This window comes from Chiroxiphia lanceolata, chromosome 3 (genome assembly GCF_009829145.1).
Source record: "Chiroxiphia lanceolata isolate bChiLan1 chromosome 3, bChiLan1.pri, whole genome shotgun sequence".
Classification (NCBI taxonomy): domain Eukaryota; kingdom Metazoa; phylum Chordata; class Aves; order Passeriformes; family Pipridae; genus Chiroxiphia; species Chiroxiphia lanceolata.
In genome coordinates this window covers 17723266-17745222 of record NC_045639.1, presented here as the reverse complement: position 1 = coordinate 17745222, position 21957 = coordinate 17723266, and the positions used below count along the sequence as shown (strand labels likewise).

Sequence of the window (21957 nt, the reverse complement as noted above, 5' to 3'; positions counted from 1 at the left end):
CCTTAGAATCACCGTTAAATATTGCTTCTACTGAGCATCTGCAAAGACATTTTGTAGGGATGTTGTGTGGACCAAGTGAAATTTTCTCAGCATCTGCATCTTCCACATGAAATATTTCACAGGCAAAATATTACTGCCTCAAAATTCCCCTTCAAATATTCTGCTTTCAAAATCTTCAATTGCAAGTCATCTCCATTTGCATTTCACAGGTCCCCAGGCTGGGCTTACAGTCCAGCAGCTGTTCTTTATGGCACTACTGCTGCATGTGCAGCTTTCCCTCTTCGGCAGAGGGGGAGGAGGGAACTAAAGAGGATGTGGACTCATGAAACCACTGCTCTCCTACAATCCTTTATGCAGAGGACAAGCAGAGAAACCAACAGTTGCAGTGGAAAAAAAATCTGCTCTTCCAGCAGCAAGGCAGCTGCTGTTACTTGTGAACACACAGTGTGCAGCAATAAGCAACAAGTAAATACCCTGCTCCACCAAGCGTCTGCAATTTGATATGCCACTCTGGGAAAGACAGAAAAAGGTTTTGCTGAAATCCATCTGCCTGTGACTGCAAACAGATCATCATTCCCTATCCCTGTTCAGATGGCAGGGGAACAAACTGCCTCGGGGTATAAAAGGCAAATTACTTGAAACATTTGGCTGCAGCACAGGGCAGTGTTCTGAGGAGAAAGATGGATGGTATGCTGACATGATAGGAATACAACTTCCCCCCCCAAAAAAAGCAGCTGGAATGCCACTTCAGTTTGGCAACTTCAGTTTTTTCTTCAAAAGGCTTTTCCACTCCCATGATGGGGCACAAAATATTTTTCTCATGATATTTCATAACATCGTTACTGCTTCCATTTTTTATATGCAAAAAGGTAGAACAGATGTTTTAAAAAAAAGTCAATTTTTTTTTAAAAGTTAAGATTATTTTTTTTTTTTAAATATTAAAAATGCAAAAGCTCTATCAAAGTATTTTCTTCTAATTTTAGGGAACTTCCCCAGCAGAAAACAGCTCTGTACAGACAGTGCAGTATGTTCTCCATCTACACACCAGAGAAGTTTTACACCCACTCCCCAAAACAGCTTTCACTCCACAAGAGGCAAGAACTGTGCTTCTGGTAAGGTTTTAATGAGCTATGGTAAACGTAATTTAAGCAAACATTTTTATTACCTATGGTAAGTAACTTCCTGCAAGTAAAACTATCATTCCTGTTCCTTTAGTTATGGATTTTATTTCCACTACAGGTTTGTTCACATTAGGTCAAACTAACACAACATTTAATTCCTGTGCACCAACCCTTAGGCTGTATCCCAAAATGACATTAAATTGTTGCTTGGTTTTGACTTCTGATAGAAGCTGTGGGGGAAAATACAACATAATATAATATAGGCAAATTGAGTGTTAATTCTGTATTTTTACAGCTGAAATTATTTTTTTTTTTTTTGAGTTGCAGAAGGGGGAACAAAAAGGGGTGATGGATCAGTTCTGCCCATCTCGCTGGACAGATGAGAAAGGAGCTGTTCGAAGACAGGGCTGATTCAAGGAACAATCGTGCTCCCAGGCTGAGGGTGGATCCGTCAGCTTTTGCAAAAAGAGAGGAGAGGAAAAGGGAGAAATGGAGAGACCTTCTTTCCTTGAAATTCTTAGGCAGGCTAAGAGAAGCACCAGACACTGATTCTAACACAGAGATTGTAACACTCAGCCCACAACCACAAGTACAGAAGGAATTTCAGCAAACTTGCACCTGTACTTAATAAGATAAATCAATGTCAATTTTTATCAGACATCAATATCAACTGGGAAAAAAAACCCACTACTTAATTTTAAGCAAAACCTTTATTTTAGTTCAAAGGCTTGTTTGTATTAAAACCAGTTACTTCAAAATCAAATTCACATAAAATTCAACATGTAAATAAACTGAAGTTGTCATTGGTCATGATCCATTTCTGAAAGACAAGGGCTCCAAATGGCATTTTAAACAACTTGCATGGCAACAGATAAAACTGGGACAGCAGGAGCATCTCTGAGTTTACAGACTGAGAAGTTGAACTGTCCCCACTCGCTTCAGTACATTTTAAAACACTACCTGCAAACCAGTGCCATTTAATGATTTCTCTATTTCCCATAAATTCACTCAGAACTGATTGAAAAAAGCATCCCAGTTTAATCTGCTACTTCACAGAACTAAATTCTTTTGAGTCTTGTTACAGGCACTGCTATTTGCTGCCAGCAAGCAAAGTACTTGTCTTAAAACATTTTCCTTACAACACCAACAATCAAGCTACATTATATACAGTTCAATTGTACAATTATCTTTAAAAAATGCCCATGTACAAAATAGAGGGTTATTTTATTTTCAAAAGAAATCACATGCTAGATTTCAATTACATCAATATTTTAGAAGAATTTTTAAAAAAAATTGATAAATAACATTCCAATTCATTCGGAACAATCCTGCAAGCAAGTGCAGAGGTACCTGCACTATATTTAATATTCTAATATGCTTTTTAGGGCAATTTGTGCTATAAACCTCACGTGCGAAGTATGCGAAAAGCTCTTACTTGTGACAATAGAATAGAAGCTACTTAATTAATGCAAGAGTATTTCAGTAAAATTATTCTACTTTTGAAGTAAATACCAGAAGGGCATCTCATTTACAGCCAGTTAGACAAAGAACACAACTAGTGACCAGAACACATACATTAGTCAAAAAGTCAAATATATACAAAAATATATTAGAAAGTGGTTGAGTTTAACCACAGGCTCATGTAAAAAATGTTGTTTTAAATAGCAATAGCAAAAAAATAGCTATTTCTCTATCTGCAACAGTACAAAAGGCAACACCTACATATGAGGTAGCAATGCCAAATTAAAAAAAACCAACAACTTTGGATTGAGGAGCAATTCCTATATTTTCATAGCATATCTGTCAATACAAATATTTAAATGAACACCTCAATTGTTTCAAGAACTACAACATTAATTTACAAAAACCTTTTTTCAATGAACATTTTTTTTAAAAATTACTGGAAATTGGCTTAGTTACTGATTTCTTCTGTTTCTAAAAAAGCTGTTGCATTTTCAAACCCAAACACTGTACAGAAAAAACGTGGAGGCTTTATTATACATACTTGGTAAACGCTATGGTACATTAAGACATAATTTACAAAGATCAGAATAAGCTGACTGTGGTCATTTGATCCTTTTCTGCCTAATGTGCATTCACTGCACACTTTTGCTACCCCCTGTTCAATGCTAGAGGCAGGACGAGGGTTCACTGCTCACTTCCACAGCTCTGCCCACAGCCAAAGCAAGTGTTTGTATCATCTACTTTCAGGAGTCTGAGCCAGAAGCATGGTTTCCATCCAGGGCCAGGGGCACTGCCAGGCAGCAGCTTCAGAGCTCCCCTCAGCCTGTGCTGAAACTGCCTCAAGAATGGGACTGGAGGAGGGGACAGCTGTGCCCCTTCCCTTCTCCCAGTTCTACATCCCTCAGTCCCTCCTGCAGGTGCAGGGCAGGAGGAGTCACCTGAGCCTCCCTGACCAAAAAAAATCCCATTAATGAAAAGCCAGGAGGGGAACAACCACCTAGTTGAGCTATGCCAGCTCTAGGCCCGGGGCTGCAGGCCCCTCATGTGGGTCAAATCCTCTGCTGCCAGCTCGCTGACCAAAAAAGACCCTGCTGCTCCTCCAATTCAGGCAACTAAATTGGACATCTGAAGTCAGATGGTACAAGTAACACCAAAAAATAAACTGGATGGAATTTCAGCATTTATTGTATTAAGAAAATAATATACTTTACATCACAGTGCTTAATTAAACGCAATAAAAAAAAAAATGTAAACTCGGAATTCTAGATAAAATTTAGCTTGAAAAATTAGGGCTCCAAGAGTTTTTAAAATTCACAATATTTTAAGAATTGAAGTCACAGCCAGTCAGTTCACATAACTCATGTATTTAAGCTTACTTGTAAATACCTTTGACGCACTCCAAAGTTTGGCCTTTTTTTTTTTTTTTTTTTTTTTTTTAAAAGCCTAAATGACAAATGACCAAGTGCAAAGGTAAGAGGTATATTTTATCTGCAAGGAAACTAACTTTAGAAGTAACTTTCCAATCAGGAATCTGGAGTGCTCTAGTAGATGTAAGGAAATATGCGGTATGGTACACGCTGGCAATACCTTTCCCATGCCAAGCCATATTTTTGCTTACAATGATGTTCATCACGAGCTTCTCGATGAACAAGCAAGCAGATGAAATATATCACGTAGAAATACGGCAAAATGTGGTTAAAACCTGTAAAGTAAAGTGAGAAGTTCAATTTAGATACAGAAAAAAAAAAATCCAGAGATGTTAGATATTAACATGTATTAAGGTGGTGACACACACTTGTTAAAGACAGAAGCATCTTATATTCTTAAAGCATCAAACATTCAAGAGGACAGTTGTGTGACATGTTTACATGCAGATAGGAAAAGACCCCCAAATCCACAAAAAGTCATCCTTAAAATTTAAAGTCACAAAATCTACCAACTTCACTCTCAATGCATGCAAAGCTTATCAAACCCACACTTTTTCTAGTCAAACCTCTGCAGCACTGAACTGCCCCACACAAGGTTTTCTCTATTTTTGCTGTAGACGTGAGTCCAGCTTTGCTCAGACCACAGTATTTGACTTGTAGGTGGAAAAAGCTGGAAAATGACCCAGAAACGTGTGACTGCAGCCCAGAAAGCCAAAAATTCTGGGCTGCAGCAAGAGAAGTGTGGCCAGCAGGTCTAAGGAGCTGATTCTGCCCCACTGCTCTGGTGTCCTGAGGTCCCACCTGGAGTGCTGTGCCCAGCTCTGAGGTCCCCAGTGCAAGGAGGAGTGTGTATTCACTAACCAAAACTGAGACAGAATTTCACTCCTTTGTGTCTGATGACTTTTTTTTTTTTTAATGTATTTTGCTCAGTCATCCTTATATGTGGTAGCCCCTGGTGCACAAGCAAACTCCCACTTTTGGGGAACTTCATTTGAAAACACTGTAGCACACCCACTAGTCTAAAAAATTTAAGGAACAACTAATCAGGAAGCAAGTCCCATCGTTATTGAATGATAAAGTGTTAGAAAGACAAGTAAAATCTATAGTATGTCAAATGTACAGCAAGCTAGAAAGGGTAAGGTGAAAGAGAAAATAGGTGTTGCATTAAACTGACACAGAAATTGGCTATTCAGTGGGTTATAGGGTTTAGTATCCCAAATAATTACCACTTTACATTTCAAATCCAGCCAGATGCCAAAACATAAAAGCATTTTTTATAAAATCCACTTTAGTTTCAGAAACTTACCACAAGGTAGGGACCATGCTAGAGCCATGATGATATCACCGAGATAATTCGGGTGACGAACGAAACCCCACCAACCCGTGACAAGAAGCCCTTTTCCAGTTGCAGTGGGTATAAATTTCAGATCTGTGAATAGAGTATTGTAGTCAGTACAACAATTGAAATATACATTTAAATACCACAAAGACACATTGTATAGCAACTGAATAAGAAATGTACTTACTGGCCAATTTGGGATCTGCGGGATTCCTTCGGAAATTATTTTTCTGAGAATTTGCACTACGGAATATGTAATACCCAATACCTGAAAATAAATATGATTTATTTTGCATTTTCAGTACTTTCCAGTTTTCTTTGCTTCAACAAAAGAACTCACTCTTATCACTTCAGCCTTTTCCTCAGAGATGCAACTGATATTTTCTGGTTTACAGAATTCTAACAAGATAGAAATGCCATCGGAAACCTGCTCTTACAGCTTACTCACTTTTATAAGATTTTGGAAAAGCTTTATTTTCACATCTATTTTTGCATTTGTATCTGACATAGTTTATTAATGGAACACTGAGTGTGAAATTCACATAAAGGTGATGTGCTGCATTTTGTAAAATAACAGTTCGTTTAGCAGCCCAGTATTTTGCTAGTGCCTACTCTGTAAATTGACCAACTATTTACAAGTTCACAGCAATAAAAGAACCAGACAATGAACTATCTGATTTTGAAATTAATTTCCCCCATCATTTTCACACAGCAGGTTAAATTTGCTTTTACCAAGGCTGTACTGAGAAAAGATGATCACAATATATTTCAAATAATGACGTTCTTAAAAGAAAAAAAAGTAAAAACCCAAGAAAAAACATTAACTGAAGATGAAAAAATGCTGTTGTATTTCTCAGTATTGCACATCTTAAGTTGTACCCCTTTTCTTTTTTTCAAGTGCTTAAATTCTTTGCCATGTCTACAAAAAACAGGCAGGTTTTTTAGGTTTACTATTCAGGTAAAAGGGACAAATTACAAGGCTATGTTGGTGCAAACTTAAGGTTGCCTAAAGAGGAGAGGTAAGATCCTTTTCTCTAAGCAAGATCCTTTCTCAAAGCACTTGGCTAGAAAAAAAGATGTTTTCCTTTGACATGTGTGTGTAACTTGGGCATCAGGGAAGGAGATGCAAACACTGAAGCTAGGGAAAAAGTAAAGCACAGCCCACAAAGCACTGACTTCTTTTTTGAGTCACTTGCAGTCATTCAGATTAACAGATATGGTTTGAAAGTCAAATTCAAAACGTTTCAAGTCACTTAACTCCAGAGAGCATCCACCTAAAGATGCCTCTCAACAGAACAATTAGGTGTTCAGAGTCTCATCTACCCTTCATTTAATAAATACATTCATTAAATAGTAGCAAGGCACATGCTTCCACCAGCTCTAATACAGAAAATGTGATCACTGCATCTGAGCTAAAGCTCCATCTCACATCTCAAAGAAACAAAATCAGTACTAGTTTGTAACAATAACATTTACTGTAACTTACAGTTCACAACAGTAATTGCGGCAGCAACAGGCCAAGAAATCACAGTAGGATGACCCACTAAATAGAAGGCCTGCAGACTGTAGACAAATGGAACCCACACCAAATCTCCAAATGCCAGCATGAATCCAAATCCATCATGGGTGATATCCATTGTAGTCAAAACGGCTTCCTAAAAGCAAGGAGGAAGGAATTTAGAATTTTAAAAGCCTCCTTCATTTGACACTGTACTTAGAAATTCTAACACAGTTAAACAAGATTGTCATTTACCTCGTTCCAAAGAGCATCCACCACATACAGAAGCTGAAAGCTGTTCACAAGTATCATTGACAGGGATGGCATACTCAGATTGTGTATCTTCATCTCAGCCAAGAGCATTGCCAAGTTTATAACAACCTAGTTTAGAAAATATGTTATTTAAAAATTTCCTTGTTCCAAGTGGTCTTTTCAATTAGACTATAGGACACTTTAACACAGATATTTTTGAACAATGTTTGAGTTTAAAAAAAAAAGCGCTACAGTCTGCAAGTAACCACATTTCTGAAGCCACATAACCTCAATATAACGAATACTTAAAGAAGGGTTTTCATTTCCCACAAAGCAAAGAAGCTAGAAATTTCCCTAAAGTGAACAAAAATGGTCATTAAAAATTTGGCAACGTGTAAATGTTTTTCAGTACTTCCCCCCCCCCTTTATAAATATATATAAAATCCTTAATACCAACTATACATAAAAAAACAAGATCTCTGTGTACTATTTAAGCAAATAAAATAACTAGGATTACTGACTCACCCAGCCAATTAATCCTGGACGCAACTCACAGAAGTATTTGAGGTCAAAATTGCCAATACGAGGGTTTAATTCATGTCCAGTGAAAAAATCATAAATGAAATACCCTGTGGATAAGACACAGCCTCTGTTAGCAATACTGTTACTTTCATCTGCCACTACACTCAGCACCATAAATAAGATCCTACTTTCCATTAATGCTCTCTCATTATCAATTTTTAAAAGCCTTTATATTGGAAAAAAAATGAAGAGTATATGCAAAATACAAAGCAAAATCCATACACTTTGTATTTTAAGACGCCCAAATATTTTAGTTATTAGGAGGACTAAACACTTTAGAAGTTACTATTGGCTTATTTCTCCCTGACACTTGTTCCTTATTTTCAGCCTCATCCTGAAGCTCACATCACAGTCTCCATGAACATGATCTTATGGCATTAATTAATTCTACTTTCCCTCCTACTTCATTGCTTTTTTCTGGGAGAAAAAAATTCCTTTAGCTATGATTACCTGTTCATTAAAAGAGATGAAGAAGCAAAATGCCTGGACTTCAAGATACCCTGGACTGAGTTTGCAAAAAATAAGCACTTTGCAGAACACTTACTGAATGCTACTATGCTACCTGCAGAGACTAGAAGTGCACTTTTTGAAGAAAAAAAAGATAATTTATTTCCCTTCACACACATAACATGCTGCAGTGACAACAGAACTAAGGGGTTTTGAATACTTCATTGTAATACACTAAGTGTTCTGTCCATATACACCCCTTCTTAGTCACTCTATGGACATTTATAAAAGCAGTTGCAATGCTAGCAGACTTCTCAATCTATCCTTTGTCCTACAAAAACATGCATATAATCGATACTTTCTAGGAAGGCAGTCTCATGACTGAATTAAAATCTTTTTTGAAAACTCCATTCAGCTAAATAGATTTAAAAGCATGTGGCAAAATAAAAGTTTAGAAACACAATGTAATTTTAAGTTCTGTATCTGACTTCCCACTGACAAAATATTTACATTTTTCAGGGGTTTTTTCAATTCTCAGCTGTTTCAAGAAAAGGCAGGTGCACTATGAAGCAAACTACACAAGCCTCTCAGACAAAAATATACTGAAAACTAAAAGGAAAGAACTGTCCTCTCATCACAGGGGACTAGACCAGCCAAGATATTATTCCATAGAAAATCCAACTAAAATTTTAAGCATTTTAGAGTATCCAAGTGAGAACAAAAATTTGCCAGTTAACTTTTAATATTATCTTTAACATTTGTAGAAATCAAAAGTCAAAGCATTATATTCAAAATCCTAAATCCTACACTTTAATTCATAAAAATGAAACTGTAGCAGACAATCAGAAAGCAGTTATCCAAAATATTTTATAACTCACCAGAATTTCCACTTGGTGCTAGTTCTTCCTCGGGTGCTTTCAGGGACCGAACATACAGATAAATGCTCAGTGCCAAAGAAAAAGCTGCAGCTGACACTGCAAACTGCATGAAGTGATCATACAAATAATGAAGTTCAAACTGAAAGTATAATAAAATTCCAATAGCTGCAGCAGTGAAAATAAAAGCATAAAACCCTAAAGGATGTAGAAGAAAGACGTATTAGTCAAAATAAAAAAAAAAATACCTCTCTAGTAGAACCTCCCCAGTCCAAGCTTTCTGCATTTTCCTTTCTTCCAAGATTTGTTTCATATTCCAATAATGTCTTACACATTCCATGCTCTCAGTCCAAACTTCTGGGGCACAGTAATTTACCTAAGAGACTCTAAGCCCTGAAATTTATTGTGCTCCTCTTCAAAAGGACAAGAGGGAGGAACACTCTGAGCACTCCTACATTTTTTATAACACAGGATCTAATTTCAGGTTGTAGTGGAAAAATGGACACTGACACTACTAACTGATAACAGCAGGTTACAAAATCTTATCAGTGTGACAACTCAGATAACCATATTTTCATCTTTGAGTTTTCATACATACCTTGACACAGATAGCACATACTAAACTATTAAGTAACTATCAACTCAAAACTTGAACACAAAACTTTTGTAGCCTTTGAGAGTATCAAACTATGTGGAATGGATTGATGCCCTAATATGAGTAGGCAATTCTATACTGCTCTCATGTAAGGACCTTCTGTGAACCCTTTCACAGGGTCACAGTGGTTGAGGTTAGAAGGGACCTCCAGAGCTCATCTAGTTTAGTGCCTCCTGATGTTCAGATGGAACCTCCTGTACTTCAGTTTGTGCCCACTGCCTGTCACTGGTCATGTACCACAAAAGGTATGAGATAACCTCGATAACCTCAACACGACTCATTTCTGCAGGACGTAATTCCTCATTTCCAGGATTTATGGCCGTATTGTGCCTTTAAAATGGTCCATCTTAAGAGATTATGTTAAACCTCAACTTTTTAACTTAACATTTGGATTCCACTACTACCAGACAATGCCCTTGAACTGACTAAATCAAATAGGTAGTCTGGAGTACATTCAAAGCATCAAAGTACACTTGCCTATTAAGGTCAGAAAAAGCAGGACTGCTGAAGTATGGTAAGCCATACTCTTGAACTAGATGAGAAACCTGCCTTATTCACAAGAAGTGAAATCAGTTCTAATTAAGGGCTCTGAACTGTTCTTTTGACAGGCAGGAATAAGAACATCTTAAATCAATTACAACATACTTCTTATTAGTCTGTAAATCAGAGACATCCAAGACGACTGAGACACATGGGATGAGACCTCTTCAGATCACTCCTCCTGAACAACAGCCTTTGTCACATGAGCATCACTAACACTTCCTGATAGATAACTCCTCATTTTAGCAAGGAATATGACAGGAGTCACCAGTCACAACTGAATGCAGATCAGGTGCCCTGTACAGTGCAATGTCTCGCTCTTGTGGCAGTTAGTTCTAGATGATTACTAACCATCTTCTTCTAAGAAAAGGCTCACCCTACATTATGACAGATTTTTGTCATAACATATACATTTTGACCATAGAATGTATCTTTCATAATTTGTACTTTGTGGTGCTGAGCACTGCAAATCACATAATGGAATCAATCCTAGAATAAGCAACTGCAACATGCTTACCATTTATCCGGTACTGTAGTTTCTTTCCATTTGAAAGAGGCAGGCCTTCTACAACCTAGGAAGAGTAAAATACTAGTGTTCAACAAAGTACTTTCTGAGAGCACTGGTGGGGGAGGAAACATCTCTGCCAAAAAGACATTCAAATCAAGGTAACCAGCTGGACACAATCAAATCTGAGGACTGTTCTAAAAAAACCATACTTTGGATATCAAAAGGTTAACAGTTTCAATTAAATTTTAAAAAAATAAATCTCTTCCTAACCAGCCTCAAGAAAGCAGAGCTGCTCCAATTGTTGTAAACTACTTTACTGTCCCTTCAGAATCTGCTAGTAGCCCTAATGTCACAAAAGAAGGCAAAAGAGCATTTGCCTGATATACATATGGCTAGAATGGTTTATAGCTTTCTGTAAGTGAAGATTATATTCTAAAACTTCGGATAGCCATAAGAAATTGAGTATCAAACAGTTTGTGAATTTGAAGGTCAGATACCTGAAATTCTTCTAGAATTCTATCAAGTTTTATCCATGCTTTGATCTGAATGCCTATATAATGCTTTCTGCCTCTTCTACTGAAAGACTCTGAAATGCACTAATTCTTGACAAACTGTGGTCTTTTAAGCTTACAGAAATCTGCAGTAGCCATATTCCAGATTACGGAAAACTAATTATTTGCTTTTAAATTTGCTGCATTAAGAACACACCCCACCCTCCAGCCCAATGTACAGATCAGTTGCCCATAAAGCCCCAGCTGCTACCAGACAGCCTACCTTTCCAATTGGCAGCAAGTAGAACAGAGCTTGAAGGAAAAACCACAGGAGAAAAATACCAAACACCCTCGTCTCCCAAAGACTTTCAAGTGCTGGGAGAGGAGGGAAGTTCATAAGACTGGGGTCATCTTGTTTACACATCAACAGCAAGTACAATACAGTAGCAGGCAGGAGAAACATCATCATGAAGGTCCCTGTAAACAGACATCACGGAATATTAGAAGATAAACATAGAAAGTTAAAAAATACAGTTTCAATCCCACTAAAAAAAAAAAAAAAGCTCGATATTAACTTTAGTAACAAAGAAAAGGTTGTCTATCTATTCCTGAAGCAAGACAGCAGCAATCCCTAGTCACGTAATGGTACAGAGACATTCTTCTCACTTCCACGCAAGGTCATCCATCTACTGAAGGATCACACACTGCATCCCCTTAAAACTGGTCAAAAAACTGTATAAAGAATACTTTACTGTCAAGTTCAAAGCACCTAAGTTTCAAAAATGTAAAACCTTTGCTAGTTAACTTCTTAAATCTAATTTAGAAATATTTAGACCTCACTGTGCAAGAGATGGCACAAGATCTTCACTGTATTTCACATGAGAACCAATGTAATAATGGTTCTTTGCCATCATATCAAGTGAGGCACTATCACACCACTCTGAATTCTGCAAACCAGGGTCCAGCAACTGGAAAAACCGTTCTCGACATGACAGTATGGTCAGTAAGTAAAAAAACCCACAAAGCAGTACTAATTTTCAAATATTAAAAGACAGTTTGCACACACACCAATTCTTCCCCCAAACTCCAGCTCCTTTGTTTTTGACGGTGCTTTCTCAATTGGTTTTAATGCCGTAAAAATCTTTTTCTCTGAATATATCTCTTCTTTCTTCTTTTCATCTTTCCTTGAGCGCAGGCTGTACTGTTCAAAATGCTTTACTTCCAGGTCTGGTTTTAACTTTTGCTGTTAACCAATAAAAATAAGTTACTAAAATGATTCCCAGTGATTTTACCTTATTTTACTCCAGTATTTTATATTTCAGAAGACCTTATTCACTATAAAACACCAATGTACAATGTATTCTACTTCTTTACAGTACTGAAGTTTATGCATTCACATGAAGGGACTGCTAAAACCAGAGTCATTGTGACACCTATGCTGTGATTCACATATCAGCAGCAGTTCCAGTACAGATCATGCATTCCCACCCTCCTCCTTTCCCTTCTGCAATAACCCTGTGCATTAACTAACAATTGGGACTAAAGAGCTGATTCGGTTAAATTTAAAACACTTTCCACAGTCAAATATTCACACTGTAAAAGCATCAGAATGAACATAAGTTACCAGAGATGGTTCAATGGAAAAAAGAAAACAAACCAAGAAAAAAGAATGTTATGCAGCTCTAGTACTTTTCCCTTCCCAACTTCATCTCCCTCTCCCCTGAAATTAGCTTGCTGGACAGTAAATTTGCTGGACCTCAAAGTTTTATATTGCACTCTATTTCTGCTTGATTATTGTAGTGCCTTTGTCTATGAATTTCTGAGATAGCTAAGTTTGAACGCAACATAAAACTACAAGCAAATACAACGTTCATACCTCCAAGATTATGCAGGATGTGTCATTTTTTTCCGTATTTTCAGGTTCACCGTTGTACCTTTTGGTGTTATTCTCACTCGGCTTCTGGTTCAAAGAAGAAATATAGTTTTAGCTTTCTGAAAATAAAAGCTGCATTAAGTGTGAGTGTATAATGAATAATTAAGAACACTGTCTAGTTTTTTTTTGTCAACTGCAACTGCTCTGGTTTTCTCCACAGGAAAACAAGTGGGTTCAATATCCAAAGTACAGACAGTTTCAGTTCACAAACAGGAAGAGGAAAAGGTTATTTTCTTTTTTTAATAAACTGCGAAATTAAGAGAGAATACAGCTTCCAAGTTACTTTAACTCATCACTAGGAACTGCCAAATACAAAATACATGTCTATTCAATAATGCTAGTGGCAAGCAGAGAAAACTTCAGTGTCCTATATATGGCACTGCTCTGCAGGACTGAGAGTTGGTTTTCCATTAAATATCTTTGAAGAAATAAATTGTCTTACAAAAATTCTTTTAATGAGCCTAGCTTACACAACTCTGGGAAGACACAACTCGTGTTCTGTTTCATTTCACCCCAAGCTCAGCTGAAAAGAACCAGGTCATCCCAGTTGTACAGCAACCAATAGATCCATCCTACTCCTTAATTAGAAGCCATGAGAAAAAAACAAATGATATTTTTTAACCTTTTTGTCCTAAAAGGTACAAGAAGTACAAAAAACAAAGTGTAGCTGCTGGCTACAAACTACTTAAAATGAGCATATGGTCCACAGGCCATGCACTGGGTCATACAGCTCAAAGCACTTCACTGCAAATCAAAAACCACAGCAATTTCTGTGCCAAAGAGTGCTTTCAATAGTAGCAATATACTGAACCTATCTGTTTAGTTTAGATTGATCTGGTTTAGTTTAGCTGAAACCCAACTAACACCTCTCTGTTTTTAATAGGTCAGCAGAAGAGATTTCCAGTTCAAGGGACTGTGTCTTGGACAAGTGAGAAGCTATCTCAAGGGCACAAGAGGCAGAAGAAATGCTGATGGTTTCTTAATAGAGAAACATCACCTCTACTATTCTTCACTTATAGATCACCAGAACCATTTCTAACACTCATTCTGAATTTTCACAAAAATGTCAAGAACAAACACAATAAATTTCAGTTAAACATCAGATATTTGATAAACTTTGAAATCCTTACAGGACATTTTCATAATGAAAACAGTTCTGCAATAGTATCAATCAGTAGGGCCATATTTAAATATTCCACACTTGAATTCTACAACAGTTCTCACACAGAAGCTGCACATTTTTCATTACTATTGTAAATGAACTGTATATGATAATAGAACTCATTTTATTTAAAATTCTAATACCTCCCTGCTATGTATTGATCAAAACCTCTAAAAAATAGGCTAACTTCCTTTGCCTCATTTCACAAGTAGAAGCACATGACTAACGATGATTTAATATCAAAAGATAAAAAGAATTTGTGTGTGTTTGGATCCTGAGAACTTCACAGCAAATTCAAACGGAACTTGATAACCTAAGTTTACATTTCAAGAATTTCCTCAAACTCTTAAAGCCAGAAACCCTATTTTCAAAGACAAAAAAAAAGGTAGTTCTCAGATACAGTTTTGCAGCTAATTATGTTGTTCAAGGAACATCACCTACAGCTGGCCTTTACAATGATAAACCCAGTACATACGAAACCAAACTCTCACAAATAGCAAAAATTTGAGTTTAGAAAAAAATCCAGCAACCCCCTACACAAAGAACAAACAAAATGAATACCGCTGGTAGAGCTAAGCTGGTTTCCTGAATGGTTTTCTTTTTGTCATCTTTATGTTCTCTGCTTTGGGAAGTAGAACGACGTCTCCCTCTCCCCGGCCGACCAGGAGACCTGGATCGTGATCTGCTGGTGCTTCTTCTGGAGGGAGAGCTTGAAGAAGACTGGCTCTTCCTGTGCTTGAATGACGACTGAGACTAAAGGAAAGCGGGGAAGAAAGCAAAATCTTATCTATGTTCCAAAGAACAATGTTAGAAACAAGGTGGGTTTTTTGTAACAAGGACCCTGGCACTCAGCTCTGTGGATTTGTCTCTAATTTCCTTTACTGATGCTGTACAAAGCCTGCTAAAAAAGAGCAACTGCAGCATACTCATTTTGCTGGTAATTCCCAAACAATCCTGTCCCAGGTCCAACTGCTTCTGACAATCCCTATCAGAACTACAGAAATCAGGATATGGATGTAAACTACCAACGTGAGCACCAAGCCCTTGGGCCCCTCAATCCTTTGCATAAGGAAGGGAATTGATAGTTGTCTCTTAAGCCCCAAGAGACTGCTCTCATTTCCACATTTCCATTACTCAGCTTTATTAATGCATTTGACACAGCAAGATGTCATCATCTGTTTAAGGCAACACAGATCAAATCAACACTAAAAAAATCCAAGTCAGCTAATTCATTTAATTAGATGTGATAACTAATTTCATAAACGGTTTTCCACAAAAGTATTGTTTGATTTCTCGGCTTCCCATGTAACATTTCCAGAATGCAACTTTTATAATGCACAAATGTTTCATGACAACAATGTTTCACGGCTTTTCCTCAGCTTGAGTTTGCTAACCTGCAAGCAGAAAGTAACAACAGGTTACACAGTCCTGAAGCAGTGATTACTCCAAGGCAGAAACATTTTGGTTCCAAAGTAAAAGGCCAGTTACTGGGCATGCACACTGCCACCAAGAAGCGAAACTACAGTTCACATAAAGACACATAAGTCAGCTTTGAACTTATGCAGGTTTCAGAACAGGCCTCAAAAATCAACTACAGTGAACATTCAAACAGGGTTGTTTTTTTCTCATGCATTATCACATTTTAAGCTGAAGTGAAAACTGAAATATGGAGTGTTAAAGGCCTTTATTAGTAATAAAAATGAAATAATAAAGATTTATAAAAAGGAAGGAATGTGTTCACATGCATATGCCATGAACCTTTCTCAAGAGTTTCTAAATGTCACAAATGTAGCAAAATACCTTAAGGAGCCTTTGAGGACCTAAAGCAGGACAAGCTATTTGCAGATGCTTTAAGTATGTGCTTAAAGGGCACACACTATTTATATTTGCAGTGATCCTTAACTACAGGTTTCCATTTGTTTTCAAATTTTCTTCTTTAAAGGTGGAAAACCATCAAATTAGCATCAGCCCTCTGATTACTGCCTTTATAAGGCACCCCAAACTGATTTTTCATGAAGAATCATGTTATAGAGTTCCCAAACGATCACTCTTGTTTTTCCCCAAACACATCACTGTTTTTTTTTTCAACACAAAGCAAACAATCACTCTTCTTTAAAGATGGGGTTTCAGAACTTAACTACCTGAGAGGTCCCATAGGAAAAAGCTAATATTTAACATCAATTCCTTGAAGAAACAGTTAATAAAAACTTGTAAAATGACTTTCAAATCCTGAGTTGTACTTTTAGCTACATCACAAAGTTGGTGTAATCTTCCACTAGAAGCAGTGATACTTACACACACACACGTGTACTCACCCTTATATCACTTTCTTTCAGTGCAAGTTCAGTTCCATCTTTGTACTTGACAGTATAAAGATGAGCAACATCATCATAACTGGTCACTTGTACTTCATAGTACAGGACACTTCCTGGCCAACGGCCCATCACCACCTCGCCATCAGCATACCTCCGGCTGGGCATTTTCCAAAAACAATCCCTGGAAAATAAATCAGTCAGGGCACGTGACAGCTAAACATTAGGTTTAATTTTCCCCTACTCTCTTTCTGTATCATTTAGGCTGGAAAGGGGAAACTTTAAACAGCTCTCCACTTTAAACAGAGAAAAAGTTATGCGACAAGAAAACAGCAATTATCTATTTTCCAAATAGAGTGAAGGCTGAAGATACATATTCTGGGAAACTGTTCATATGTATTAGACCAGTACTCAACTATGATATACAACCTCCATCACCAGGCAGAGCACATAGTTGACCAAAATTACATAATGCAGCTCATCTTACCTAGAGGGGGAAATGCAAATTAGATGGTATTTAAGAGTCCTCTAAGCCATTTTCCCTGTGGTTATACTGATATTACAGATGTGATGATTTCTAAATATCAAACATTCCCAAACTCTTCAACACTTACATTTTTTGTCACATTACATTTTTTTTTCAATTTATTATGCCAAACATTCGAAAGTTAGGAAGCTTCAGAATTTAGGCTCCTGTCTGGGCAGAGTTATTTTCTCTTTTCCACCTATTTAGCACAAGGCTTGTACTGTCTTTTGCAGGGGCCCACAGGAAAACAAAGTACGGTATCAGAGCAATCACACCATAACCTGAAAAACTAAATTCTATCCCCCTTTCAGCACCATAAGGTTTTTACTTGATATTAGCAAAACATGGTGCAAGTGACTACTACCCTTGGTTCACCACACCAAGTGCTGGAAAAAAACCCACAACTACAATTTACAGAAAATTGTTTTTAAATATAAAGTCCCATATAACTGTTTGTAAAATGCTTTGTATTGTGTCATTGCCTTCTGAAAATAAATATCCAAAGCAGAACATACTTTTAACCTGAATTTCCTAGTCTCAGGTCTCACATATCAAGTGAGGCTACCTTAAAAGTCTAAGGTAAAATATATACCAATGTATGTATTAGCACCATCTGTACAGCAAATACAGGAACTTAGAATGGATGGGGGGAGAGGGACATTTTAACTTGTTTGCTATAAATAAGATGTGAAGCCACACAAACTGAGGTGAAATCAAGTATTTAACTACATACTCATTCATTACACATTAACTAACCTGCAAGGAAAAGTTAGACTGGATTTTTGGAGGATGGGGCTCAGTGAGGTTTTTTAATCAGCATTCATTCTGGCATTTTCCAAAGCTGCTGCTGCTAAGTTTTTACACCTGTGTAGCTCTCCAAGTCAAAGAAACAAAAAACTCAGCAAAACTCCCTCATATGGATTTTACCACTAATATTCCTAACTGCTTCAGAACAGAAACATCTGGCCACCTCCTCTGCTGTAAAACATTTGCAGGAGAAAAAAGAGTAAGTTTTATAATTTGATTTCACTGACACTTGCCAGTTGGAAAAATTATCAGAGTTCTAGTCTATGCTTGTAGGAGCTCTTCCAGCTCCTCTGCCTTCTAACTAGTGTTTCTTGTCACAGTTTCCTATTAATGTCTTATTCTTTCTGAATTCCCACTCCTCTGACTGTTTTATCCCAATCAGTTTAACCCACTCAAATACACAGCCCTGTTTCTGATGACTCCATGAAATACAACTTCCATATTTTCATTTCAAATTCTTCATTCTCTCCTTATCCCCCCATTCTTTCAGGATTTCCTGTCTTTTCTGTCCTTGTTCACCCAAGCAGGTCCAGTCCCTCTTTGCCACCTCTGGGCTCAAGCCTGATCTCAATCCCCATAACGTCTCCTTGGCCAGTTTTCTCACCCAAAAGACAGTTCTTCAGCAGATCCATGTCTATACTGCTCTTTCCCCAGCCTCCCACAATTACAGCTTCTTCCTTCTCTTCCATAAATAGTCTAAATACCGGTCCTCCAGCTTTCACTAGATGTCATAACCTCACACATGACTTCATTTCCTCTCTGCTGTTGTACCTCCTACACTCCAGCCAACGGTTTCTTCTCTTGACCTGGAGCACCTCAGCCATCATCTGAAAATTTAGAGCCTGACCAGGACAAAGCTGGCAGATCTTCAGACACAGGTGTGAAATACAGAGCCTTTGGAGGGTAAGTCCTTTTTGCAAAAGGGAAACATTTTTTCAAAAGTTGTTATTAAGGACACGCACGCTGATTTTTACGATTTTTAACAACCACTTCAAAATTTAGATATCATTTCATAGGGATAATGAAATGCAATTCTCTGCTAGACTTCAAAATCCAACAGTTTTGTATGCCAACATAAAAACAGCCCAAAGAAGAGGTAACCTGATGATTTAATTCTTGTGAAAGGCAGGAAGACCTTCCCCTCCTCCAACTCGGTTCTAAAAAGGAGCTGGTTAGTTTTAAGAAGTTGAAAAATGTGGTTGGAAGACCTGTAACTAAATCAATGTTATGTAATTCACACCGATGTAGATATCACTGATATCCTGATTAATAAATAACTTTAAGCAAGTGCAAATATTATCCTCTGACTCAAAAGTAATGGACAATCTTATTAATGGGAAATCATTTTCCAATTCTTTTCCTTAAATATTAAAGCTTAATGATAAGCTCAAACATTAAACACTAAAAGAAGTAAATTTAACTTCTTAGCCCATCAAAAGTAACCACCTTGTTCTGCACCCCAGCTCCTCCTGTGAAGGGGGTTTACAATCCTCATTCCTTCTATCCCACTTCTAAAAGCTACACCGTTTAAAGGCAGCCTTCATCTGTTCAGATAACAGACTTGATTACTGACATCAAAAAAAGTTAAGACGGAAAGTCTTTAAAAAAAACACACCTAAGACATTACATTTTGAATTCACTGCTCTTTCAAGCTCTACACACACCCCTGCTCATCATCTTCAGGGTATCAGCTGGCATCAGCCTAATGTTTACAGTAGTCCTACACAAGACTTTCAATTCACAGGGCTTCAAATTATGTATCCAAGGAAGATTATTTCATATGATGAACCCTGTGCTGTACAGACATCAGATTGCAACTACAGTTATTTATGAGATGAAATTTGTGTTTTCTGCACCATTATTATTTTCCTTTAGAAACCCAGACTCAAAGGGAAAGGAAAAAAAAGATTTTGTATCCTGTACCAAGCAAGATAATTAACACAAAACTCCCTGGAGGTTAAAAGTTAGCCAAGAAGAAAAGTTACTGCTGACTCAACCAAGAATGAAATAAGTAAAGAGAAACATGGCTGAGAAACACATTATCCCATGAATCCATTTCTGGTCTCTCTTAATAGCTCTCTCACTAGAGATGTGGAATGATATTTCACTGTGGAGAAAATAAGACTGCCAGCTTGCAGCCACTGAAAGATCATACCCCATCATCAGAGGTTGGGTACCCAGTTTTAAGAGTACATAAATAAACACTAAACAAGCTTTCCCTCTTCGAAGATCAAAGTTCACACATATTAAGTGGTTCCACTTAGCACTTCTGAGACCTCACCACCGCTAGATAGTGTTCTCTATATCAGAGGAAGAAGCCATTTGAATGCAAGAAGAAATGCAGGAGAAGAGAACACTGACAGTCGAGGATAACAAGACAGCCTACACGGAAAGTTGCTACTGGATTCACCAGAGACTGAGCTGTGCAGGACCTTTTCAGCATCACCACTACACTCTCCACATTTCCATCTCTTCACCTCCAGACGGTGGAGGGACCTACCCCTGTCCAAGTCAAATCAGCGCCACCACTACAAACAAGCACACATCAGCCTCAAAGCAAAACTAACAACCCATCGACCCCGGGGCTGGGAAACGAGGGATTTCCCCTTTAAAGAGGCTCTCCAGCGGAAGCACGGCGAGTGGCGGGGACGCGGCAGAAACTCTCACTCCCCGCGCAGGGCCCGGGCGGCGGTAGCGGTGGCGGGGCGCTGTTGACAGGAAGGGACCCACGTGCCGGGTAAGGCCCAGCCCCCCGGCCCCGCCCCGCCCGCGCTCCCGGCCCGGGCCTGGCGCGGGGCCTCCGCCGCGGGGGAAGGGAGGGGCCGCGCCGCCCCTCGGCGGCCTATCCCGACGCAGGGCCCGGCGCGGCGGCGGCGAACAAAGCGGGGGCGCCCGGCCCCTCCAACCCCGGCGCCCGAACTAGCGGCCCGCGCCGCTCCGCCGCCCGCCGCGAGAGAGGCCCGAGCGCGGCCGCGGCGGCGATCGGCGGGAGCGCTTCCTCGCCACGGGGAAGGCCGCGGAGGGAAAGCCGTGGGGAGGGGTTTGGGAAGGTGGTGGTGGGGGGGGGGTTATCCCGGCCCGCGCGCGGCGCCATCCCCGTTACCTGGAGCCCGCCCGCGCGGGGCCGGGCCGGGCCGGGCCGGGCCGGAGGCGGATCCGCGGAGCGGCGGGAGCGGGGCCCGAGCGCGCGCCGCGCTGCGCTGAGGGAACAACCGCCCCGCCGAGCGACGGTTACGGCCGCGCGCACGGCCCCGCCCCCTCGCCCGCCCGCCAACCGCGCCCATTGGCCGCGAGGCGCCGTTTGAATCGCGGGGTGGCCGCACGCCATTGGCCGTCCGCACGATGGCGCGGTCCGGCCCCCCCGCCGCCGTGTGGCGCGCGCACGGCCCCGCCCCATCGTGAGGGTGGCGAGGGGGGAGTGGAGCGACTTCCCCACCCCTCCCGCCTCCACACCCGGCGGCCGGGGGAGGATGGCCGGGAGGGAAGGTCGCTGTCGTTGTCGTGTCGGTGGGGGCAGGCTCAAGCCGCCTGCGCCACACAGGCCCTGCCGCAGGGTGGTAAACAAAACCCCCGTTTTGTTTACGGAGCACTCGCGGTCTCACCGCCTCAAGAGCCGCCTCCGGCACCGCGAGTGCTCCTGCACTGGCCGAAGATCAGCCTGTGGTCCCTGCAGCCCTACACCTGCAGCATTCAACAACGCCAAAATGTAGTAAACAGGCAGTAAACGTACTTCTCTCTCTCAAAAAGAAAAATAAAAAAGGGGGGGGGGGAAGCGGAGGCGGCGAGACCGCCGGTGTTCCTACACTGACCGGACAACAGGCTGTGCTACATCCAGCACCGCACTTCCAGCACTAAACAAAGGCAGAATGTGGTAAAAATGAGGTAAAAAGACACTAAAAATATCCCCAATCTCTCCAAAAGAAGAAAAGGGGGGGGGGGGGAGGGGAAGCGGAGGCGGCTTTTGAGGTGGCGAGACCGCGAATGCTCCCACACTGACCGAAGAACAGACTGTGCTCAC

At 39.7% G+C, this 21957-nt stretch overlaps 1 protein-coding gene across 5 annotated transcripts; it reads right to left on the bottom strand.

The window, feature by feature from the left end:
- Positions 1 to 1816: 1816 nt before the first annotated feature.
- Positions 1817 to 21109, bottom strand: LBR (lamin B receptor). 5 transcript variants are annotated; one of them, XM_032681837.1, is made up of 15 exons: positions 20372 to 20587; positions 19369 to 19483; positions 16610 to 16791; positions 14856 to 15047; positions 13076 to 13159; positions 12268 to 12442; positions 11483 to 11676; positions 10718 to 10772; positions 9009 to 9203; positions 7627 to 7730; positions 7105 to 7230; positions 6838 to 7006; positions 5539 to 5619; positions 5319 to 5441; positions 1817 to 4287 (listed from the first exon to the last, which is right to left on the bottom strand). In XM_032681837.1, exons 2-15 carry the CDS (start codon positions 19370 to 19372, stop codon positions 4127 to 4129), a joined length of 1845 nt encoding a protein of 614 aa, XP_032537728.1. In that variant the 5' UTR covers positions 19373 to 19483; positions 20372 to 20587; the 3' UTR covers positions 1817 to 4126. The 5 variants fall into 5 exon arrangements, with proteins under 5 accessions (XP_032537728.1, XP_032537730.1, XP_032537729.1 ...); XM_032681839.1 differs by lacking the exons at positions 19369 to 19483; positions 20372 to 20587 and adding an exon at positions 21043 to 21109 and having other exon boundaries at positions 16610 to 16790; XM_032681838.1 differs by lacking the exon at positions 20372 to 20587 and having other exon boundaries at positions 19369 to 20226.
- Between the last annotated feature and the right edge of the window lie 848 nt (positions 21110 to 21957).